This window comes from Camelus ferus, chromosome 21 (assembly GCF_009834535.1).
Source record: "Camelus ferus isolate YT-003-E chromosome 21, BCGSAC_Cfer_1.0, whole genome shotgun sequence".
NCBI lineage: Eukaryota > Metazoa > Chordata > Mammalia > Artiodactyla > Camelidae > Camelus > Camelus ferus.
The window spans coordinates 5,071,313-5,096,931 of record NC_045716.1 but is presented as its reverse complement, the minus strand read 5'-3'; the positions used below and the strand labels follow the sequence as shown (position 1 = coordinate 5,096,931).

Sequence of the window (25,619 nt, the reverse complement as noted above, 5' to 3'; positions counted from 1 at the left end):
CTCAACTTACTTCTGTCTTACGGTTCCCTTGTAAAGCCTAAGAGGTCTCCTTTTGATTCAGGAAGTGGGGGTGAACAGGAGTCAGTAGAGTTCATGAGTGAATTAAGTGTCTACTTCTTCCTAACAGATTTGAAGTGTATCTTTTCATATGATTAGTAGATAGAAATATGCCAATTTTCATTTTCTTTTGTTTACATCATGCATGTGATATAAAATCATCAGAATGAAGTTTGAGATGAAAGGCATCTTAGAACTTTCCTCCTGGCCCAGCCCTTAATATTATAGATAATGAGTCTAAGACCCAGAGAAGAGAAGCGTTTTGCTCAAGGTCACCCAAGAAGATAAAGACAGAGCTATACCTAGTCCTCACTCTAGTCCAGTATTCCTTCTGCTACATCATCATAAACCCAAAAAGAAAATAGTTATTCATATAACTTTTTAATGTACCTTTGCCTAGTCATGAATAAAAACTGAGGCTTATCAGGACCATTTTTTCCCCAAGAAATTTAAACCCCTCTAATAGGCCTCGCTGTAGCCATTCTGGTAAGCATACTTTTTAGTTATATATTTTCCTTCATTTCTTCAGTTCAGTCTAATAAACATTTTAGTAGACATTTACTGAGCACCAACTATAGGCTTAACACTGTGCTGGAGATAAAAAGGTAGTCCTCACCTTCCAGGAAAATACCTTGAAGTTTTACTTAAGCTACTGTGGAAGTCTTTTAGAGAGGTAAAGACAGCGTCCGTGTCCTAGTTGTAGAATGACTGTAGCGGCAGCTGTATAATCCTGGTTTCCTTCTCCACTTCGTCTTCACCACGTCTGCCCAGGCATTTGTGCTGACCCATGACTGTTCTCAGCGTTGACAGAGAAGGTCTCTGTAGAGCAAAATCAGCCTTGCAGAGTTTCTGTCCTGCCTCTTGCGCTGTGACCTCCAGAACTGATGTGATTCATGTCCGCATCTGTGCCTCCAATTAACTCTGCAGGTACAACCGGGACTACGTGGTGGACGGGGAGCCGTATGCTGGTTATGACAGACACAATGCAGAGGTAGCAGCCTTTCATTTGGACAGGTATGTGTGGTCACAGTGGTTACGTTCGTTTTGCTTCCTTTTGACAGTATCTTGGAGAGGACTTGTGGACTCCTTTTTAAAGAAATCTAATAAAAAAACAGAGTCTAATAACTGACTGGTTACCTACTTTAGATAGCTACTCATAGTGGTAGAGCGCATGCTTAGCATGCATGAGGGCCTGTGTTCCATCCCCAGTACCTCCATTAAAAAAAAAAAATCCAATTGAAACAATGAGATACTATTTTCTCCTGCTAAAAATGACAGATTAGAAAAAAGATAATAATTTATTGGCAGGAATACATTGACATATGCTGCTTGTGTCATCATTGATCGGTTCAGTCTTTCTTTTAAGAATAATGGCATTTGTTGGGGGAGGGATATAGCTCAGCGGTAGCACACATGCTTAGCGTGCACAAGGTCCTGGGTTCAGTCGCAGTACCTCCATTAAGAGAAATGAATACATTCTTTTAAAAAAGGATAAATAAATAAATAAACCTAATTTCCTCCCCCACTGAAAAAAAATAAAAACTCTTAGAGGTTAAGGTTTAAAAAAAAAGGAATTACAGCCTTTTTGTACTAAAAACCTTAATGTTCATACCCTTAATGGGTACCTTTTTATGTGAGTATCTAAGATAGTCCTAGGAAAATACTTCTAGGAAGTACCCTAGAGAATCAGAAATTCAAAGATGCATCTACTAAGATCTTAGCATTTTCAGTAGTGAAAATCTGGAAGCAATCTAAACGTCTAATGAAAGGGAAAGATTAAACGTTCAGTTCACAATACCATGAGTTTTCACTGCCTCTTTAAGACCTCGTGGGGAAGAGCTGGATAAATCCTACTCCTCACTTAATGGCATATTAGAATCAGTCTTTCCAAGGCCTCATTTGTTTCCATTTTCTTTATCCCCAAATCCCTTCCTGTTTCCCTGTTGATGGACACCAGCAGTGCATGAAGATCATTTTCTCATATCCATACCGCTATTTCACATTATCCAACATACTGATTTTTGTTAATCTAACAAATGTAATGTGGTATCTCACAATCATTGGCAAAGTTTAGCACGTCCTTATCATTTCACAGCACACTTACTTGTTAACTTAGAACCAAGTAGTCTTTGTACAGAAATTACTTTTGATGTTAATTAAATATAATAGTATTTCAATTTATGACCTGTGCTTTGGAAGTCTTGTATTTAAAGCCCTTCCCTCCCTTAGACTGAAAGATATTCCTGGCCAGCCCCCCACCCCTTTTGTTACCTGCCCCAGCCAGGCTCACATGCCACTGAACGTGGCTCTCCAGCCCTACGTGGCTGCTGACGTGGCTCCCCAGCGCTGTGTGGCTGCTGACGTGGCTCCCCAGCACTGTGTGGCTGCTGACGTGGCTCCCCAGTGCTACGTGGCTGCTGCTCTTTAGTCTGACAACAGTCAGTGGGAAGGAAAAATACCTGCCCGCTTTCTTTCCCACCCATGGCTCCTGACACTCTTCTGCTCTGGGTTGCCATTTCTCCATTACATTAGGATTTAACCACCTTCTGTGGCCTCAGGAGGCTCTCTCAGTTTTTATGTTATTTTGACAGTTCTGTTGATCTCCTTGCTTTTGTGGCTTTTCTAAAAATGAGTTTAGTACAGAGAGTCAGTCAGCAGCCCTGAACAATGGATTATTTATTGCACAGCCATTTTTAAATGCTTTCTAATAACATGAGAAAAGGCTCATGATACAATGATGAGTGAAAAGCAGGACAGAAAACTGCATATAGTGTACTCCCAGTTGTGTGTATATACACAAGAGTGAGTGTGTGTTTATATATGCATGTGAAGGAAAAGATGGTCGTATGCCAAAATGTCAGGAGTTACTTCTGGGTTGTGGAATTATGCATGATCTGTATTTTCTTCAGTAAATTTCTGAGTGTTCCAAACCTTGCCCCTTCAAGTTTTCTTCAGCGAGTGTGTATTTTTCAGCCAGAAAAATCCCTTTCTGAAAAATAATGGTGCTCAATGATAAGCTTGCACTTTTAGACCATTAGCGGTATCTTCAAATGTGTCCATATTTAAGTTGTCCTTTGTGTTTATCCTTTTAGATTAATCTGTATAGTTTTCTGTCAATGTGCTGCTCTATCCAAAGCTTTGAACCCATGTATGGGTTTGTGCCTATTTTTTTTTTTTATGTTTTGTTAAATTTTATTTTGAAATTTTATCATGAAAAAGTTCTAACAAAAGTAGAGATAAAAGTAAAATCAACCCATATACCCACTCCTTGGGTTTAACAGTTTTTCATATTTTGCCAGATTTGTCTTTAATAAATTATATGCATCTTGATATTAAACTCATAAATATATGTACCTCTAAAAACTATTTACCAGCAATCAGCAATACCTTTACACATTATGATTAACCATGATTTTTAAGACTACTATTGAAAATACACCCCAAAGATTTTTCTCGTCTGTTCTTCCCTTCCAAACCAGGATTCTGGGTTTCCGCCGAGCCCCCTTGGTGGTTGGCAGGTTTGTTAATCTGCGGACAGAGATCAAGCCTGTTGCCACGGAGCAGCTCTTGAGCACCTTCCTAACCGTAGGTAAGAAGGTTATAGAGGACATTTAGATAGGGGAAGAGTTAATAAATTAAATGGGGCATCATTGAGCAAGCTGGTTCATGACTTTTAGGAACGGAATAACTCAAGGGAATACAAAAGCAAATCAGGCAACTTGTTCTCAGGTTACTGGGAGAAACAGATCTCAAGGTAGATGGCAGGAAGTTGAATCTTTTCCCTAATGTGAGCTTTGTGTGTCTGTGAAGTAGGAGCTGAGATGGTTTACGACAGCATAGGTGGCTGATAACTTTATTTCCTTCTGCTTGATCTTAAACTAAATCTCAAACTCAAATTTTGGCCTGTATGTGTTGATGTGTCTGTTGATGTCTACGTATCACTGCCTTGCTATATTTTTTTCTTATCTGTGTACATTCTTGGAAACTGTGTCCTATCTCCTTGGAATTAAACAAACCTTAAGGCAAGTCTGTAAGAGGATCAGAAATTCCTTTGTAGGGTTGGAAGATCACCCCTGCCTCCTCTTACTCCCCAGGGTTAGCCTGCGACTCTGTGTGGAGCTGGCTGTGGTCTCTCTGGCCTCTGTTCTGTGTTACCGCGCTGTGAGCTAAGGGGTCTGGGCTAGAATTCTCTCTCCTGTTCTCCTTGTGGACACGGTGAGAATGAGAGGAATTCAGAGGAGCTGTGGTTTCTTGTCTGGGCCTCCTCATGGTGACATTTTCAATGACAGTGCTCTGCATTGATATGACTGTTGAAACAGACATTGCAAGATGAACTTCACCTTGCTTTGCTAGAGTGAATGGATTTACATTTAAAATGAGGTGAAACTGAATATTTAAAGGACTTGTGACAGATTTATCATTCGAAATTTAAACTTATAAGACTAGGGCTCTGCTGTTCTTACAAATAACCAAAAGCAGACAGTGTCAGTGATTTGTTTCATATATCTTCTAATCACCTTTGCTTGTCCAATTTTATGCTCAGGCAAACATGAATTCCTGAGGAATGAGAGAGGTCAAGAAGAATAGGCCTGCTCTCCAGAGAGTCACAGAAGGTTAACTCTCATATATCGTGCGAGGCGTGGGGGAAGGGAGAGGCCAGAAAAAGGTTTGTAGAGGAGGTTGTTAACGCTTGGACTGACTATTGAAGAATCAGCAGGAGCTACCCAGGCTGCCAAGAGGGAAGGGACCTGGGCAAGATAATGGGGAGCATAATGGAAATGAGGGCACAGAGACCTGAAGGTACCCGGGGTTGGCGCATCTAGCCCAGAGCTTCTGGATACAACCTGCAGCACACGGCAGTGGCTTAGTTCAGCTGCTATAACAAGATATCATAGACTGTGTGGCTTAAACAATAAGATCTATTTCTCATAGTTCCGAATACTGAAAGTTCAACATCAGGGTGCCATTGTGGTTGGGTTCTGGTGAGAGCCCTCTTTGCGGTTCACAGTCAGCAATCTTGTTGTCTCCTCACATGGCAGAGAGAATGAAAGAGGAATCATCTCTCTCATGTCTCTTCTTATAAAGGCACTAATCCCATTGTGAGGGCTCCTGCGAAAAGTCCCTCCTCCAAATACCACTGCGTTAGGGTTTCATCATTGAATTCTTGTGGGCACACGAACGTTCAGTCCATAGCAGGCAGGTAGAGGGATTTGGTGGAGATAGATTTTAAATAACGGGCTGACCTCAGCACAGTTTTTAAGTGTATTACGACATAACTCGTTACAATGATAACTGAATTTTATGTAGCCCTTGCAACTTGACAGAGCACTTTCACACAGTTACCTTATTTAATCCTCTGGTCACAGAGTACAATAAGTAGGGGAGGTTTATCCACATTTCAGACCTGAGAAAGAGTTAAATGACTTCCCAAAGTCACAAAGCTACTCATTGTTAGCCAGGATTCAAACCCAGATTTTAAGACTCTAAAATATTTGATCTGCTTGTATTCTTCTATATTTGTTCATTTATTCACTGAACAAAATTTTATTTCACTTCTTTGTGACAGGCTCTGAACAGGGAGTTGAATATACAAAAATGAATGACATCTTGTTGTCTTCAGAGAGCTTTGTCTAATGGGGGAGCCAGATGTGTACAGAGGGCCTGTGGGAATGTGGAGGAGAACCCCAGGGGGCCTACAAGTTAGGGCCAGGGTGGTGGATTCAACCAAGTCTCAAAGGGAGAATAGCAATCCTATAGGAAGATACAATGGGAAAGAACACCCTAGGTTTGGAGAAGGATTCAGCCTTTTTTTGTGCAAAAACCTCCTTTGGCAATCTAGAAAAACTTCTGGATCCTTTCTCAAAATAATGTTTTTAAATACATAAATTAAAATACATAGACTTGTAAATAAAACCAATAATAATGAAGTATATTTTTTACCAAATATTACAAAAAGCAAATTTGTGATAGAATAACATGTGCTTTATTATTTAACACATTAAATAACAAGATCTGAGTGATCTAGTGACTACTGTAATTTCGGACCATGAATATAAATGATACTTTGCAATGTCTGCAACAGTGCTAATATGATGTGAAAAATCTGTCGATTTCTTCTGCTGAAAAAGTCACAGGGAATGCTGCTACTGCTACCATGGTTTGCACTCTACCATCATAATTGATGGAAATGCTAAGTTGCAGATAGAAGTTAGTAAAAATAAAAATGTAATTTGGTTTCCATCCAGTTCACAGGCTCCCAAAGTTAACCCTGTTCCAGGTGGAGGACAGAGCATGACAACAGTGACAGGAAAGGAGAGGAGGGCGTGGCAGGCTCAAGGGACTGGGTAGTTTAGCTGAAGGAAAGACTGTCTCCTTAGGCACCGGGAGGCCATGGAAAGAATTTGAACATAGAAGGATCAGACTTGAATCTTAGAAAACTAATGGTAGCAGCATTGTGGAGGGTGGACTGGGAAAGGGTGGGAGGAGAGGAGAGCCTTTGGGGGCTGTTGTAGGAAATTCACATGTAGTGAGTCAGCACTAGAACAAGGACTGGGTATAAAAAGACTGAAGAGATATTCAGGAATTAAACTGGAAAGGATTTGACGACCATTTGGGCTGAGTGAGACAATTGAGAGAGAGGGAAAAATTAAGAATGACTCTCCAGTTTCTGGAGCGGATGACTAAGTAGATGGTGAAGCCGTTAGCTACTTTAGGAATGTATGGAGAGGAGCAGACTTGAGATGGAGCAGGGGAAGATAGTGAATTTAATTTTGCATATTTTGTTTCCTTGTGTGAAATTATAAGTAGATATATTGGTTTCTGCCCCCGGTTCCTGACTCACAGCTCCTAAAACCCTTGTAAGTTCCTCAGTGATAAGAACACTAGGAGCAAATCTTATTCCACCGAGGTGGCTCCGCATGGGCTCCTGGAGGCCTTCTGGACGGTAGCCAGTCACCAGAAAGACCAAGCTGTAGTTAGGAGCTTGGAGTTTTCAGCCCGGCGCCCTTGCCCTGTCCCCAGAGAGGGGAGAGACACTCGAAAAGAGTTAATAATTGATCGTGCCTACGGGAGGAAGCTGCTATACAAATCCCAATAGTATGGGGTTCAGGAAGCTTCCAGGTTGGTGAACCAGTAGTTTCCATGTGCCCTTGTGCCAGGCCCCACAGTCCACAAGGACAGAGGCTCCTGTTCAGGACCTCATCCTGTGTATCTCTTCATGTGTCGATTGGTATCCTTTGTAATAAACCAGTCATCTCGTGAGTAAACTGGTTTCCTGAGACCTGTGAGCTGCTCTAGCAGGTTTTTTTTTTTTTTTTTTTTGCAGTATAATTGACACACAGCATTGTTGGTTTCATATGGTATAATATTTGTATATATTGTGAAATAATAATCATAGTAAGTCTAGTTAACAAACATGACCGTACATAGGTACAGACTTTTTTTTCTTGTGAGGAGAACTTTTGAGATCTCTTGGACTTAGCAACTTTCAAATATGCAGTACAGTATTATGTACTCTACTCACCATGCTGTACTTTACATCCCAATGACTTATTTATTTTGTAACTGGAAGTCTGTACCTTTTGACTCCCTTCACCCATTTCTCCCAGCACCTGCCTCTGGCAACCACCCATCTTTTCTCAGTATCTATGAGCTTGGTCTGTTTGGTTTTGTTTTAGATTCCACATATAAGTGAGATCATACAGTATTTATCTTTCTCTGACTTATTTCATTTAGCATAGTGCTCTCAAGGGCCATCCATGTTGTTAACAAACGGCAAGATTTCCTTCTTTTTTATGTTTGAATAATATTCCATTATATATATTTTATACACACACACACACAGAGAAATTTTTTTCTTTATCCATTCATCAATCAGTAAATAGGTTGTTTCCATATCTTGGATGTTGTAAATAATGCTGCAGTGAATAAGGGGGTGCAGGTATCTTTTTGGATTAGTGTTTTCATTTTCTTTAGATAAATACTCAGAAGTAGAATTGCTGGATCATATGGTAGTTCTATTTTTAATTTTTTGAGGAACCTCCACACTGTTTTCCATAGTGGTTGCACCAATTTACATTCCCACCAACAGTGCACAAGGGTTCCCTTTTTCTCTACATCCTCACCAACACTAGTTATTTCTTGTCTCTTTGATGATAGCCATTCTAACAGTGTGGGATGATATCTCATTGTGGTTTTGATTTGCATTTCCCTGATGATTAGTCATGTTGAGCTCATTTTCATGTATCTGTTGGCCACTGATATGTCTTCTTTGGAAAAATGTCTATTCAGATCTTCTGCCCATTTTTTAATCTGATTTTTTCAATTTGTTTTTGAGTTGTATGAGTTCTTCATATATTTTGGATACTAACCCCTTATCAGATATCTGCTTTGCAAATATTTTCTCCCATTCAGTAGGTTGCCTTTTCATTTTGTTGAGGGTTCCCTTGCTGTGTAGAAGCTTTTTGGTTTGATGTAGTCCCACTTGTTTATTTTTGCTTTTTCGCCTTTGCTTTTGGTGTCAAATCCAAAAAAATCACTGCCAAAACCAATGTCAAACTGCCTATGTTTTCCTCTAGGAGTTTTATGGTTTTAGATCTTAAGTTTAAGCCTTTGATCCATTTTGAGTTAATTTTTGTGTATGGTATGAAGTAGATGTCTGCTTTCATTCTTTTGCATGTGACTGTTCAGTTTTCCCAACACCATTTATTGAAGAGACTGTCCTCTCCCCATTGTATATTCTTTGCACTAGCAAATTAATCAAACCCAAGCAAGGGCTTGTAGGAACCTCTGATTTACAGCCAGGTGATCAGAAGCATGGGAAACAATCTGGACTTATAACTGGCATGTAAAGTGAGGCAGTCTAATGGGACTGGGCCCTTAACCGTGGAGTCTGATGCCATCTCCGGGTAGACCGTGTTCAGAAGGTTTTTGTCTGTTTCACATGTAGCATCCTTTTTTATTTGAGGGCCATTTGTGTTTTCTTTTCTTTGTGTTTGCATATCCTTTGCTCACTTTCAGCTCTGTCATTGGGCCCATTGACTTACAGGAGCTCATACATAGGAAAGACAGCCCTTTGTAATATGAGATGTAAATGTTTTTCCCAATTCTTTAATTTCTTTTGACTTTGCTTATAGTATTTTGGGGGTTTTGTTTTGTTTTATTTTGCCTTACAGAAATTTTGTTTTAACGTAATCAATCTATCTTTCATGATAGATTTTCTGATTTTGAATCAGTTAGCCTTGTTCACTCCAACATTATGGAAGAATTCTGCCTTTTTTTTTTTTTAAGTACTTTTGTAGTTTACTTTTCACATTTTAGTTTTTGATGTAGTTGGAATTTATTCTAGTATGTGGAATGAAGTATGGCTCCATTGGTTTGGGTTTTTTTTCCCCCCAGATGGCTATCAGTTGTTCCTGTAGCATTTATTAAAGAGTCTGTTCTGGGGGTGGGAGGGGAGGGTATAGCTCAAGTGGTAGGGGTGCATGCTTAGCATGACAAGGTCCTGGGTTCAATCCCCAGTACTCCTCTAAAAATAAAGAAATAAACCTAATTACCTCCTCCCCTCCCCCCAAAAATAAAGTCTGTTCTTCCCCTGTAATAAATTTTCTTTATTTAGTTTCTTTATTTAGCTTTAGTTTCTGGACTTTCTATTCTGATCCATTGGACATTATATCTGTTTTAATTATTGAGGCATTGTAATATGTTTTGATATCTGGTAAGTCTATTCTCCTCTCTTTGCAATTTTAAGAGTTTTCTTGCAGTTCTTATTTATTTTTTCTTTTGACCTTTCAAATAGTCTTGCCTAGTTACCCTCCAAAAGATCTGTTGGTATTTCTGATGGATCAAGTTAAACTTATAAATTTATATTTTTATAATTATAAACATTAAAAACGTGTTATATCTTTCAATTAGTGTTCAAACCTTCTTTACCTAGAAAAGTTTTAAGGTGAAAGGAGACTGACAGGATCAGCTTTGTGGGTGGGCATGTGGTGGATTTGTTTCTGTTTAGTGTGTACTGTGCCAGGGGTTGGAAATACTAAAGTTTGAGTGCTGTTTGTCTCTTCAAGGACACATACATAAGGACATAAACAGTCATTAATGGAATATGTGAGGGTTTCTAGGTGTAGGAAATTAGCTATATTCCATGGCTATATTGTATAGAAGTGGGGGGGCAAAGAAAACATTACTTACCTCAACTTTTAATTTTGAAACAATTTTGGATTTATGTAAAAGTTGCAGAAATGATCCACAGAATCCCCCAGGTTCCTCAGTTGTTAATATTTCTGAATCATTTGAGAACAGGTTGCAGACATGAATACCCACTACAGCATTATATGCTCCCTTAAGACTTCCGTGAGTGTGTCCCAGCTACCAGGATGCTCTCCTACACAACAGCATTTGGCCATCAGGATCAAGGGATTAACACTGATCCAGTATCATCATCTAAGCCAGTAGACCCTGTGTACATTCCAGATTCTGTCTGCAATATTGTATTCACTTGTCATGTCTTTCTTGTTCTTCAAGACCTTTACATTTTTGAAGAGTGCAGCCCAGTTACTTTCTCAAATCTCTCTCTCTTTTTTAAATTTAAATGTGGTTTTTGTTGTTGTTGTTATTTATTTTTTAATGGAGGTACTGGGGGTTGAACCCAGGACCTTGTGCATGCTAAGTATGTACTCTACCTCTGAGCTGTACCCATCCCGCTTCAAGTCTTTTTTTTTTCCAAGTGTCTCTTAATTTAAGTTTGTCTGATGTTTCGTCATGATTTTAAAATGTTAGTGGGAATGCCAGCAGAGTGCTATCATGTACTTCTCAGTGTATCGTGTTAAGAGTTACATGATGTGGGCCCCATGACTGATGGTGTTACCTCATCACTTGATTAAGATGGTGGGTATCTGCAAGGTTTCTCCAGTATTTTATACTTAGTAATAATTACTGAGTATTTTGTAGGGAGATACTCAGAGCAATGTAAATATTGTATCCCCATCAAACTTTTGCTCACCAGTTTTAGCATTCATTGATAACTCTTGTCTGAATCAGTTACTACTGTGGTAGTTGACAGATGACGATTTGTAATTCTGTCGTTCCTTCTAGATTTACTAGTTGCCATTCTGTTGAAGAGTAAAAGTCTCCCCCCACACCACTTGTGTTTTATTTACTTACTTCTTTATCTGTATCACTGTGAACGCTCTGACTCTTAATTTACTCAGAGTTACAACTTGTTACTATTATTATTTATTTTAAACTGTCCCATATTTGGTCAGTGAAACCCCTGCAAACTGTCTCCTGGGTCATTTGGAACGTCCCCGTTCTCTGAGTGCTCCTTGCAGCTGACATAGCATTGCGACCCGTGCACATCTTGTACTTTCTCTGCCCCTGCCCTAGGGTCATCTCTCTCTCCAAGGAGCCCTGGTTCCTTGTTTTGTTTTGTTTTGTTTTCATATTCTTTTTCATTATAGGTTACTGCAGGGTATGTTGAATATAGTTCCCTGTGCTATGCAGTAGAAACTTGTTGTTTGTCTATTTTGCATGTAGTAGTATGATATTTAGAAACTAATATGTGAGTGCTTAGTGTGCTCATTCCTGCCTGAGTCTCATTGTTTCCAGGTTTTCTGGAGGGGCAGAGGTAGGGGATGTACACACACACACACACACACACACACGTATGTATGCAGACATATACACACACAAACATCTGTACTTTTTTTTTTCAAATCTCTATGTGTTAAAACCGTCAATTCAAACCAGTATCTCCAATTCCAGTTCAACACCAAAACAAGATGTACTCCGGCTTTCTCCCTTTTTATATGTTAAACTCCTTTCTCCATCTATGAGAAACCTAGTTCCCATTAACCTCGCTCTATTCATTTGCTCAGGACCCCACTTCCCACCCCGTATGTAACTAAAGTCCTGGCCCACGGCCTGGCCCTGTATGCACCCTCCCTCCCTCCCCTGGGTTCTCTGGCCAAAATCTCAGCCCTATGGAAGGAGAAGAGGGCCTTCCTTCACTTACAGTGAGTTCAGAAAGATACTGATGACAGTAGTTGACTTCTGGGAGAGAGGTTGGGTAGAAGGGCCACAGAGGGGAAGGGAGACTGACTTTTTTGTCCTTACCCTTTTGTACCTTTTGAATTTTTTTGCGCTGCGTGCTTTTATCACCTATATAGAAAATGTCTAAATGTAAGTTCAGGATCTGTTTTCACACTGAGCTGCCTTTTTCCACGTAGAAGAATTTGGAGTCATCCTTTTCCCCTAAGTGTATCTGGTTCCATTCTCTCCTTTAGGAAATAATACTTGTTTCTATGGGAAGTGTTATTACTGCCGAGAAACAGAGCCAGCCTGTGCTGATGGAGACACGATGGAGGGGTCCGTCACGCTTTGGCTTCCAGACGTGTGGCCGCTACAGAAGCACCGACACCCGTGGGGCAGGACTTACCGAGAGGGCAAGCTGGCCCGGTAAGTGCTCCTGGGAGCCCCTCTTCATCTGCTCCTGTGCCTGATCAGGTGCCAACCCTGTGCAGGAGCCAGGGCTTCTGTCCAACACTAAGAAGGGCCACAGGGTCAGGGGGAAGCCTACTAGTCAGGGGCTCTGTCTTCCTGTTTTAAACATCGCCACGGGCAGCACTGGCCCTCAGTAGACAGCCCTGGTGATGCTGCTTGCCTCCAGGTGGGAGTACGATGAGAGCTACTGCGATGCCGTGAAGAAAACATCCCCTTACGACTCCGGCCCGCGCCTCCTGGATATCATCGACACGGCTGTCTTTGATTACCTGATTGGCAACGCCGACCGCCATCACTATGAGAGTTTTCAGGACGATGAAGGCGCCAGTATGCTCATCCTTCTCGATAATGCCAAAAGGTAGGAGCAGCTGGGCCCTCCCGGCCAGGTTGGGGACCCTGAGTGTGCCGGGAGGGTGGGGCATCCCGGAAAACCTCCGGAACAGACGCGGCCCAAGGCGCCCTTCCTCGTTCCGCTCAGGTCTCTGACGGTGACACCCATCCTCCCAACCTGTTCAGTTTGTACTCCTTTCACCTTCAGGGATCTGAGGGCTTCAAAAAATGGAAAAGAGGTTTTTTTTCCGAAGGAGTCAAAGACTGTGGTTCTTTTCACAGACAATTGGAAACCAAGGTCTTATATTTATCACTACTTACATCATTCTTGACTAGTATGCTTAAAATCTTGAGAAATACATATTTAACAGAACATGAAATTTAGTTACTATTCCATTTATTCTATCCAGAGGTTCATGCAATTTGAAAAATTAATGTATTTCATAGGATGTTTTTGCTACTTTTACAGCAGTCCAGGCCCAGACTTTTGCTCTCATGAGAAGGAGAGCAGCTGTTTAGTGAATATCTGTAAAGACAAGTTCCTTTTATCTTGAATAAGAGCATTTTATTAATTTTGAGTGAATGTTTTGTCAGCCTCCGTAAGCAGTTTTTCCAGTTCAGATCTGACCATATACTTTCTTATAGAGAACAGGACAATCTAAATGTTTTCTGATTCATAATTTAGGAGTGAAACTTCTTTTTATAGATGGTGACCATCTGCTAGTTTGCAGGAACCTAGTTCTCTATTCACCCTTAAAACTTTCTCAGCTTTGGGGGTCCTCAGATTCTCCCTTGGTCTGTGGGCTTCACACATCACCAGGTCATGCGTCAGCACCTGACAGTATCCTGGCGGGAGAAAGGATCCTCGTGAAGCAGTGTGTTTGTTGTTCGATGCTGCAGTGCAGGCTGTTAGGAGCCCTGGGTCTAATTGATCATGCCCTGTTTATTTTTAATTTAGGTGATTTGAGCTGTGGGAGCATGAAATTATCTCAGATCATATTTGGGTTTCTTATAGAATTTGTTCCTGCTTTGATGCTAAGAAGGGAGCTGGGGCTTCTACCTAATTCACTGAGTTCTGATTTAATTTTCAGCTTTGGGAACCCCTCGCTGGATGAGAGAAGCATCCTGGCCCCGCTCTATCAGTGTTGCATGTAAGTTACACACGTCAAATACGTTTGCCTGCACTGCCTTCCTTTCCAGGCTCAGGTAACAGTGCATCAGCTTTCTTGGCCTTAAAGCTTCCTAGTACCTGAGCGGTGCTGTTGATGTTTCTCTACCCTGGACCCCTTGGGGATCCTGAGATGTAGGGGATCAGGGAAGGTTCTCCACAATAGTTGGCCCAGAGCTCAGAATGCATTTTGAGTTTTGTATGAATAGAAATTTTCAGTTTATTCAGCAGTGTGTATCCATGTTTGTTTTAGTATCAGAATATAATCCTCTCCCTCTCCAAAAAAAATCTAGTACGGTCTGTGCCCCTGGTTGCTGTACATGTTCACCTTGTGGGTTCAAGTCCTCTCACCACCACAGCCCGCCTGTGGTTTGCTTATCTCAGTATGAAAGTGTGTAAACCAAAAGTAACTTTCTCCATAGGTATTTAGTAATTGATTTTTGAAAGTCTGTATTAGAGAACAAAGAACTTAAAAAGTAAATCAAGAGAGAGAAGCAAGATGGCGGAGTAGAAGGATGCTCATAGCTCACCCTCTCCCACAAATACACCAAAACTCACATCTACGGACCCACTCAGCCAACCAGAGCAGCTGCCGAACTCCAACAGAACATCGCCCTCTTCAAAAGACAAAGACGCCAAAAATCTGGTAGGAGAAAAGGAAAAAAGAAAGAAGAAAAAACCAAACAGTGTGGGACCGGTCCCGCGGGGAGGGAGCGGCAAAGGAGGAATAGCACTCATTCGCTGGGTCTCCCCCCTCCAACGGAGAGGCCAACGGGACGGAGGGGGAGCCTCCAAAGCTCAGATCTGCCCCGAGCACCCCTTGACTAACAGAACTAAGTTAAACGGGCACAAAGGGTCCCCGCGACACCCAGCCTGAGATGTGAGCTGGTAGCTGGGGCCGGGACAGGCCGCCTGAGCCAGGCGGAGGACAGGGACGGCTGCGCTGAGGCAGCCCCAGGGGACTGCAGGGGGCTGCGCAGCCGAGGCTGGGAGGGGATACAGAGCAGAACAACCACGGTCCCCCATAAATTGCAAAAAAAGCAAAGCAACATGGCTGGCGTGCCCTGGGGGGAGGGGCGCAGTAGCCTTTGTGTCCTGAGACCTGTGGTGCCATTACTGGAACTTCTACGAGAAGAGAGGCGGGGTGCAGCCACAGCTGTGTGCAGTGTCTGGGCGGGGGTGGGACTGAGACCTGAATCCACTCCCAGGGGCTCCGCAACCTCCTGGGCAGGACTGAGACTTGTTTACAGCCCGAGGCAGATAGGATCTTTCTGCCCTGGTCCCTCAGAGAACTCACGCTGCCAAGACAAACAAGGAAATGAGATTTGGCACAGAGCAGGGGCGGGGCTGTTCCCGCGGTCTTCCCCGAGCCCTCCTACAGAGCGCCGACCCGACCCAAGACAGAGTGGGCAGCTGCACAGAGCAGCAGAGCGACCAGAGCCGGGAGAGGGCAGGTGGCCATCAGCCTTCCTAGCAGTAATGCGGCACCTGACCACAGTGCTTGGAGGGGGCATGATCCGCCCACCTGCGTCACCCAAGCACAGCATCTGACTGCGGCATCGGGAGGGGGGGTGACCTGCCCACCCACTGGCCACAGTGCCAGAGAGTATGAGCAATATGAAGAAGCAGAGGAACCACTCCAAGTTAAAAGAGCAAGAGAAATCCCCTGAAAGCAAGATCAAGGAAATAGACATTGATGGCCTACTAGATCAAGATTTCAAAAAAGGAGTGATCAAAGTACTGAAGGAACTAAAAGAAATAGTGTTTAGAGATATAAAATATGTCAAAAATGAAATAGAAGCTATAAAGAACCAAGTAGACTTAGTAAACTCATTTGCTGAGATGAGAGCTGACATAAAGGCTGTACAAAGCAGGCTAGATAATGCAGAGGAACGAATAAGTGACCTAGAAGACAGGACAACAGAAAACACCCAGTCAGAACAGCTGAGAGAAAAACAAATAAAAAATAATGAGAACAATATAAGGGACCTATGGGATAATATAAAGCTGCCAATCTACGCATAATAGGGGTTCCAGAAGGGGAAGAAAGAACAAAGGGGATTGAAAAGGTATTTGAAGAAATCATGACTGAAAACTTCCCAACCCTAAAGAAGGAATCAGATATCCAAGTACAGGAGGCTCAGATGTTCCCAAACAGACCCACACCAAGACGTATCATAATTAAGATGGCCAGAGTCAAGGATAAAGAAATGATCCTAAAGGCAGCAAGAGAAAAATAAAGAGTGAGTTACAAGGGAACCCCCACAAGGCTTTCAGCTGATTTCTCTACGCAAACACTACAGGCCAGAAGGGAATGGCAAGATATATTCAAAGTCCTGCATGAAAAAAAGATGCAGTCTAGGATACTTTATCCAGCAAGGCTATCCTTTAGAATAGAAGGAGAGATAAAGAAATTCACAGACAAGCAAAAACTAAAAGAGTTTAGCAACACTAAACCCATGCTAAAAGAAATATTGACAGGTCTACTCTAAATAGAAAAGAAGCAAGATGCTACAAAAATGGGAAACTCATAACTGGAAAGATGATAAATACCATGAATTACAAAAAGAATAAACACAAAATTGTGAAAGAAGACATCTAAATCATTAAGAGTGGGAGAGGGAAGCAAGGAAAGCCACTGTGGAAAACAGTGTGGAGATTCCTCAAAAGACTGGGAATAGACTTACCATAGGACCCAGGAATCCCACTCCTGGGCTTATATCCAGAAGGAACCCTACTTCAAAATGACACCTGCACCCCCATGTTCATAGCAGCACTATTTACAATAGCCAAGACATGGAAACAGCCTAAATGTCCATCAAAGATGACTGGTAAAGAAGATGTGGTGTATTTGTACAGTGGAATACTATTCATCCACAAAAACTGACAACATAACGCCATTTGCAGCAACATGGATGTTTCTGAAGAATGCCATTCTAAGTGAAGTAAGCCAGAAAGAGAAAGAAAAACACCATATGAGGTCGCTCATATGAGGAACCTAAAAAATAAATAAATAAATAAATACAAAACAGAAACAGACTCATAGACATAGAATACAAACTTGTTGCCAAGGGGGCGGTGGGTGGGAAGGGACAGACTGGAATTTTAAAATGTAGAATAGATAAAACAAGATTATACTGTATAGCACAGGGAAATATACAAGATCTTGTGGTAGCTAATAGCAAAAAAAAAACGTGACAATGAATGTATGTATGTTCACTGTATAACTGAAAAATTGTCCTCTACGCTAGAATTTGACACAACATTGTAAAATGACTACTACTCAATTAAAAAATGTTTAAAAAAAAAGTAAATCAAGAAAATGAGACAAGGCCTGGGCTGTAAGGAGCTCCTTTTCAGATCATCATTGCTTGGCATGATTTTAAAGCGTGAGCACGAATAATCAGCTGGGATTCACCTTGCTTGGCTCCATAGACATGCAAGTCCAGGAGTGCCACCTCCTGATGGTCAGCTCCCAGAGACACACTGGTCACATAAGACTGCCCCTTCTGGCAACCAGAGGCAGCTGGGCTGTTTTTCTTTTCTTTTTTTTTTTTTTAAACATTTTTTATTGATTTATAATCATTTTACAATGTTGTGTCAAATTCCAGTGTTCAGCACAATTTTTCAGTTATTCATGGACATATACACACTCATTGTCACATTTTTTTCTCTGTGAGTTATCATAACATTTTGTGTATATTTCCCTGTGCTATACAGTGTAGTCTATTCTACAATTTTGAAATCCCAGTCTATCCCTTCCCACCCTCCGCCCCCCTGGTAACCACAAGTCTTTATTCTCTGTCTGTGAGTCTATTTCTGTCCTTTATTTACACTTTGTTTTTGTTTGTTTGTTTTTGTTTTTGTTTTTTAGATTCCACATATGAGCGATCTCATATGGTATTTTTCTTTCTCCTTCTGGCTTACTTCACTTAGAATGACATTCTCCAGGAGCATCCATGTTGCTGCAAATGGCATTATGTTGTCGGTTTTTATGGCTGAGTAGTATTCCATTGTATAAATATACCACACCTTCTTTATCCAGTCACCTGTTGATGGACATTTAGGCTGTTTCCATGTTTTGGCTATTGTAAATAGTGCTGCTATGAACATTGGGGTGCAGGTGTCATCCTGAAGTAGGGTTCCTTCTGGATACAAGCCCAGGAGTGGGATTCCTGGGTCATATGGTAAGTCTATTCCTAGTCTTTTGAGGAATCTCCACACTGTTTTCCATAGTGGCTGCACCAAACTGCATTCCCACCAGCAGTGTAGGAGGGTTCCCCTTTCTCCACAGCCTCTCCAGCATTTGTCATTTGTGGGTTTTTGAATGACGGCCATTGTGACTGGTGTGAGGTGATACCTCATTGTAGTTTTGATTTGCATTTCTCTGATAATTAGTGATATTGAGCATTTTTTCATGTGCTTTTTGATCATTTGTATGTCTTCCTTGGAGAATTACTTGTTTAGGTCTTCTGCCCATTTTTGGATTGGGTTGTTTATTTTTTTCTTATTGAGTCGTATGAGCTGCTTATATTGTTTTTCTTTCTTTTTTTTTAATAACAACAGTATTCTGCAGAAAGTGTTTACCCAGGCAAGCTTTAATTATCTTCATTAATATTGGGAAGCAGTGATACATCCAGTCAAAAACTGTATCTGTGAAGGGAGATATTTTTGTGTTAATAGTCACTGCTATCAGTGTCCAGTTATGGATAGAAAAGACATGGTGTTAAACAGGAAAGTTTAGTATAAAGAATTACTAAATTCTTTGATAAAAGAGTGACTTTAGAAGAAAACTAAGGTTGGGAGAGAGTACCCCAGGAGGGCCGAACTTGAAGGGGCCCGTCCTCCCCAAGGCTGGGGTTTGGACCTCAGTGGAGAAGGTGTGATTCAGCACACTGGATAGCAGAGACAGTCTCTAGCTTGCTGGCGTGGGGCATGCAGGAAGCTGCCCTCCAGAGTGCAGGCAGGGTACGGGCAGTCTGCAGCTGATGTCCTGGCAAACAGAGGGAGGGATGGCTCAGTAGAAACCCTCTGGGCTGGGGGCAAGGCTTGTTTGTGGGTCTGCAGAAGGAGTCAGGGCACCAGCAGGGGTGGGTGGCCTTTGGGATTCTGCCGTCCATGCTGGGAGGGCCTTAGGAAGCTTATTATCAGGCCAGGCCATGGCTGCAAGGTCACAGAGGGCCTGCCTGTTCTGGGAATGTGGCCAGGGCAGAGCTTCGTTTGATGACCTCCCCCCACATACTGCTGACCCACCACGCGACAGTCTCAAGTGTCCGGAGAGCCCCTTCCTTCTGCGGTCTTCCTCTAGCGCCCTCCACCTAGAAAGCTTGAGAGGGGAGATGCTTGAAGGACTTCTTTCCAGTAGAGCGGTGCATATATGAAGAGTGAATTTGGACCTGAGAGGCAGTCAAGTGATACCTTGGTCACACAGAGGAAATTGATGCTCTAGGCACTTGTATTTTTTAGGACAGTAAAACCACACTGCATCTGTGCTTGGCCATCCCCTCCATGCTTTAATCCAAAGACCGATCCTCCTGAACTTTTTAAATGGTTGCAGAACAGGCTGCCTGCCTCATGCAGAGTCAGACTTTAATGCATACCTAGTAATTCCTGCATTACCCACAGGGAGGTAAGTCTTTTACTCTAAGATACACAAAAGATCCTCTTTAGTTGGTAAAATAATTGAGAAAAATAAGTATCCTTAAAATAAGCTTTTTCTGTTTATAATATTAATTCTAGAATTTTGTTACTCAGAAACACAAAAAGAAGGAAGTTAACATTACTTATTAAGATGTAAGGTTAACTCCTGTTAACACTGTCGTGACCTCATTCCCGTGTGTGTGTGTGTGTGTGTGTGTGTGTGTGTGTGTGTGAAGATACGCACATTTTCTTTCCCCACAGATCTAGAGTAAAACCTTTTTTTTCCTCCAATTTTTTCCCCGACCCAATGTTGTAACATGGGCATCTTCCCATGCCACTGAATTTTCATAACTGCTTTTCCTTGATGTCTGCATGGTATTCCCTTGAATGGATGAGCCATAACTTATTTAACTATTTCTCAGTTGTTGGACATTCAGATTGTTTCACATTTTTCCTGTTAGAAATAGCACTGCAGTGAACATGTATAAATCTTATGTATATCTCTCAATTACCCAGAAAGAAATATCAAAATGTGGTGATGTGACTGACTTACAATGTAGAATTACTTCTAAAACAGAAATGATTTTTCTAGTTGAGACATTTTTACATAACGATTTCTTTGCTTTTGTCTGCCAAGCAGGCTTTAAATTGGATTTGATAGTGAGAGGTTTTGTGTAACCTGTCCTATACCTTTCTTCTCCCAGCATCCGGGTTTCCACCTGGAACAGACTGAACTACCTGAAGAATGGGGTGCTGAAGTCTGCCTTAAAGTCTGCCCTGGCCCACGACCCCATCTCCCCAGTGCTCTCTGAGCCTCACCTGGATGCTGTGGACCAGCGGCTCCAGAGCGTCCTGGCCACTGTGAAGCAGTGCACGGACCAGTTTGGGATGGACACTGTGCTGGTGGAAGACAGGATGCCTCTCTCCCACTTGTAATTCTCCACACAAATAAGTGAAACTTCTTTTTACAAAGATAGAGAAACAGCACAATCAATTCCAAATGGCATGAGATGGATTGGAAATGGCCAGCAGCACGTTCTGGTGACAGGGGACAGGGTGGCCTTGGGTTTCTTGGGTGTTTTCTGTAGTAGAAACTAAAGCAAAGACTACAAGTTTCAGCCCACGGAACTGCACCTACTGAAGCCCCTTCTGGTTTGCCCAGCGCTTGCCCGTCTGGCAGTGGGCACGGTGGTTGGTCAGTCTTCATTCTCATGCCAAAGGACAAATAGAGGGGGGACGTTGAAGAGGTTAAAGCTGGGGTTGGTTCTGGAGTGTGTATTTTGAGTTCATCCTTATGGTCCTTTCTCCACACCTGTGGATTTTCTGAGAACACTTTGCAGTCCCTTGAGTCCTTTTTTGCCGGGACTGATCAAATCGGGAATGTTGCTGCTTCCTGAGGAGTGGAAGTGAGTGACCGGCCTTCTGCTGAGCCAAAGCAGTGTGCTCTGCTGCAGGGAATGTGTTTTTTAAGATAGAACTTTAGAGGGAAGGGCAAAAGCAGGAAAGATGTTTGGGCTTTTAAGTGAGTAGGTGGTGGTGCTTTTGATGATTTTCAGAGGAAGGAGAGGAATCAGGGAGGTGACTGAACAAGTTCTTCAGGTGTGTAAATGCAAGTGTGACTCGTACCTAAGTAAGAGCTGCATTCACACAGTTGTGTCCAGATGACCCCCCAAAATCGTCCCCCGAGAACATGCCGCTACAACCCCAGCACAGCTCTGGTATGGAGGCTTGCTTTTTCCTTTTGCCCAAAGCAGGCAAATCCTTTCCAGATAATCAAAGCAAACTGAAAGAACACCTTGAATAAGAGTTAGGTTACCTGTGATCTATGCTGTCCCAGTTTCAAAAATGAATTTCTACTTCTGTCTTGAAGGCATCTGGTCATTGAAGCTGCTGTTCCCAAGAGATTGGCGATCCTATTTGTGCCTTTCTTGTGAAAAAGCCAGCTCACTCCTACAGATGGTCGTTCACTTCCTGCTGGTGGCTGGACCTGTCCTGTGATTTGGGCCATGTGGAAGACTGGAAACAAAAATTTTGAGCCTTAAAATTAAGGGGGTTACCAGGAAGAGCCTTAAGAGTTTGATTTATGTCAAACCCTAGTTTCAACATTTAATCTTGTTTGGAGTTCTGAACCCTTGATGGAGTATTGTGTTTCTGTCTCCTGTTGGCACTCTCAAGTTTCAGGTTGCTAAGCCAGGCTTGGTTCTGGGTTCTGCTACAGTCATTGTGACGTGCAAGCAGCTGCATGAAAATGCGAGACCAGAGGGAGCAGGCCTGGTGTGCGCACCCAGGTCCTCAGAGCCAAGTGCTTCTCTCCTGCATTTGTCTGGGGACTGTTCTGGTTTTGTACTTCTGTCAAGCAGAAACTAATATTTAAACAGTGTGATTGAATACATTTATTGCCAGTGATTGGTGACCAGCTTTAGGCAACCACCCTTTAAAAAACTTTTTAGAATTTATGCCCCAATTCTCTCAAATTGAAAGATAACCGAGCACCCTGTAACTACCACTATAGATAGCAGGAAATTAGGATACTTTTGTACTTTGTATATACATTTTGAGATGTACACAGAATGGGCTATTTCTGAAAAAAAAAAAAAAGGGTATTGAATTTAAGAAGATATATTAGCACAAAACACTGGAATAATGTTAACAAAAGGAGGCATTGGTTCCAGTTTTAAAGCCATTTGCTGTGTGTATCCAGAAAAATTCACAGCTGAACTTGAGAATGCCTTGGGTGGTGCCCACCTGCCAGCGTCAGGGAGCCGGCTCCGGGACACAGTGGGAAGGAAGTCCGCGCTGCGCTCCTTGGTAAATGTTAGTTGAACTGAGATCTTCCGAACACATGGTACCTTCAGTATGCCCCAGTGATGAGTGAGAGCTGCCCTCAAGCTGGGAACTGTATTCATAGCGTTGAAGGGAGGCGATTCTGCTAAGGAAAAAGAGCAGGAGGTAAAGCGGCTTTGAAAACATCTCATCCTTTTTTCAAAACATTGCAAAAAAAATGTACAATTTCATTCTCTTCCCCTGTTTTAAAATTCATGATCTTAAAAGGTGTTCAGACCTATAGCGGTTAAAGTGAGAATTATGCCAACAGAGTGGTGTGACATGGCACCTAGAACATAAATGTACGTTCTAAGTCAAGATTGAATTAAGCTGGAAAAGTACATCTAAGCGAGTATCAGAGAAAACCAACCTTAAACTTCTAGCCCCAAAATTCACAAACACTAAATTCTGTTTCAAAAAGGAGGTAGATATCTTTCTTTAAGTTTTGTAACACTGTTCTCTTTATGGTTTGTCTTTTAGAATCGAGCATTATTATAATCAAACAGGTCCGTGGAAGGGTTTTTTTTGGTCAGTCCTAAACTGGGTGTGCCTGGCTAACATCGGAAGGGAGACATGGATACATTTTAATATTATAAAGCTGGGAAAATCAGAACTGACCACCATTCTCTGCCTTCCCTCTCCCACTTCTTAAATATGTTTACTCCAGAGTCTGGGGGATATGAGTTTAGAGGTTTCACTCCAAAATTGTCCTTTAATATGTGGCTATATTATGGATTTGGTGGTAAATAATTTTCTGTGCAAAAACAAATTAATAGACAGGGTCTGATTTACTCAGAGCATTGTTCAATAATATATTAACAAGGTGTTTCTCCCTGTTTGCACTCAGAATTAATATGTCAAATTAAATTTTAATAAGGAGAGGGAAGAATTCAGGTACATCCATTGCATATTTTTTGGGGAAAGATTAATCCTAAACATGGCAAAATTTCAGTGACACCTGAAGGCAACATTTTCTTCCAAAGAAATCCATCTTTTCTTTAAAAAAAAGAAAAAGGCTTTTGGCCTTCCTTCCCTCCCCTGCCATGTTTTTTCACCCTCCCTTCTGCACAGTGTCCGTACTCTTGTTTCACCAGTACATGAGCACACCTCAGAGGGTGGTAAACAGCGTCTGTCAGCGAGCTGTCTTGTGAGCTTGGGCTTCAGGAAACGTGAGTCAAGGTGTATGTATGTATATAGTCGTATATGTATTCTAAGAGGGAAAAGTGTATTTATTTTGACGCAGGGAAACCCTGACTTATGTTGCTGAAGAACTTAAAGCTAGTAGGAGGGGCTCTTCTCAGACTCTAAGAGTGGATCTCAGTTACGTGCAGGCCATCCGTTCCGCAGACACCTGCTCCGCTGGCCAGGGCGGCACAGGGCACAGACAGACTGTTGGACAGGGAAGGCCCGTCTTCCTCCCCTTCGCCTGCTCAGGTCTGGGTAGAAAAGGGAGAGGCTGGGTACCACACTGCCACAGGCTTTTAAGGAAGTAAGATGTTACTCACAAATACAAAATGTTTGCAGGGGAGTGGGAATAACTTACTGGGAAGTTAATTTATTTGCTTGAGAGGGACGTGTGGGAACTGCTACCCTCTGTTTTGATCTGCCAAGGATTTCCTCTCAGAGCTGTTGCACAAATAGAGGTTGTGCTTGGTAAGACATCAAACAAGACAGATATGCACCTAAATTTCTAATGTGTTCTATGGGTTTCAATTCTGAAAAAAAAAAAAGAAAATAAAGATTTTAATAAGTATTGGTGTATCATCATCTTTTCCTCTTCGTCTTTTCTCCCCCTGGTTCAGGACATTTCTGTTGTTTTCAACATGTCTGTTTCCCTGTTAGAGGACAGAAGAAGAGCGCATCTCTGCAGCCACGTGAACTTCCACGTGGGCTGTTTCACAGCACTGGCGGATCAGACCTTTCCACTTCCTCACTAGTCTTCAGAAGGCCATGCCTGCTTGTGACTGGACCGAGATTTTCAAGAGGGTAATTCTTAGGTGCTTTTTGTTTATTTAGTAGAATTCCATTCCTGCAGCTTCTTTAGAGATAAAGAATTACGAATCTCAAAGAACCTGTTGTCAGCACAGCTCCACAGAGGCCTGGGAGAGAGACCGGTGGTTATTGTAATTCTTAGGCACCCACACTTTTATCTTTAGAAATGGAAATGAAGCACCCTCAACCTCAACCAGACAAATGAGCAGACTGAAGATTTTTACTTGATTTGTGGTGGTTTTGTTTGTGCCAGGTTTTGTCACTTGTACTTGAGTACCAAAGGGAGTCCTCACTGACTCACCTCACATGGTCCTTTTCCAGGCCAGATTTCATGCTTCATTTGCTTCTCAAGCATAACAGAGAGATGGTATTGAAGCTGGAAAAGGCAAGCTCGTAGTAGGGTGGGTGTGATTCTATTATGGGCTCATTTTGCCGAGGGTATTTGCCTATAAAAACTGATTTTTAGCAGCCCTCATTTTGTAAAATAAAGACAAAAATGGTCATATGGTCATAACTACTGATTTTTACTGATGGATCTTGTCAGGTAAGTTGCTGAATCCCAGGGAATGATGAAGTCACAATTTGTAAAGTATTGGTCTTTCTCCTGTAGGCATTTGGGCATTGTGCTGGATGCCATCAAGATGATAATGACTGTCTCCTCCCTCAAAGAGCCTGTAGTCCCAGCAGAAGAGATGGCTTGTAAAACAGCAAATGCCTCAGGAACCATGTAAATTAATTAGAGTGGGAATAAGGAGCAGGAAAGAATCACAGGAGTCAGAGTGAGAGGTGGGCAGGGCCTTCCTTGAAGGAGGAGAGATTGATCAGCTTGTCACGTGGTGTGTGTCAAACCCCTGACCCCGGAAATGCAGTCATATGTTTAGAAGAACAGGGCCTGTACTCTGCTTTCAGTACCTGAGTCACCAGAAATACCCCTTGAGGGGTTTCCTGTGGTTTTCCAGGTGTGCCCTGTCTCTTGAGAGGAAGTTTCAGTCCAGTGTGATGCCTCAGTTGCTCTGTGTCTTAGATGTTAAAGGAGCCACTTACGTGAGCTGTGACACATTCATTTTATGTTTTCATAGTTTGCTTTTTACATGCCAGGCTTATGTGG

The 25,619-nt window shown here is 42.1% G+C and overlaps 1 protein-coding gene across 2 annotated transcripts in view; it reads left to right on the top strand.

The window, feature by feature from the left end:
• The window catches only part of FAM20B (FAM20B glycosaminoglycan xylosylkinase), a 42,053-nt gene extending 17,781 nt beyond the window's left edge, over positions 1–24,272 (top strand). For both annotated transcript variants that reach the window (XM_032463658.1, XM_006183019.3), the window contains 6 exons: positions 985–1,071; positions 3,537–3,646; positions 12,342–12,513; positions 12,725–12,916; positions 13,980–14,039; positions 20,401–24,272. In XM_032463658.1, the coding sequence (XP_032319549.1) occupies positions 985–1,071; positions 3,537–3,646; positions 12,342–12,513; positions 12,725–12,916; positions 13,980–14,039; positions 20,401–20,632 (853 nt within the window). In that variant the 3' untranslated portion in view covers positions 20,633–24,272. The remainder of the gene's footprint in view (positions 1–984; positions 1,072–3,536; positions 3,647–12,341; positions 12,514–12,724; positions 12,917–13,979; positions 14,040–20,400) is intronic.
• The last annotated feature ends 1,347 nt before the right edge of the window (positions 24,273–25,619 follow it).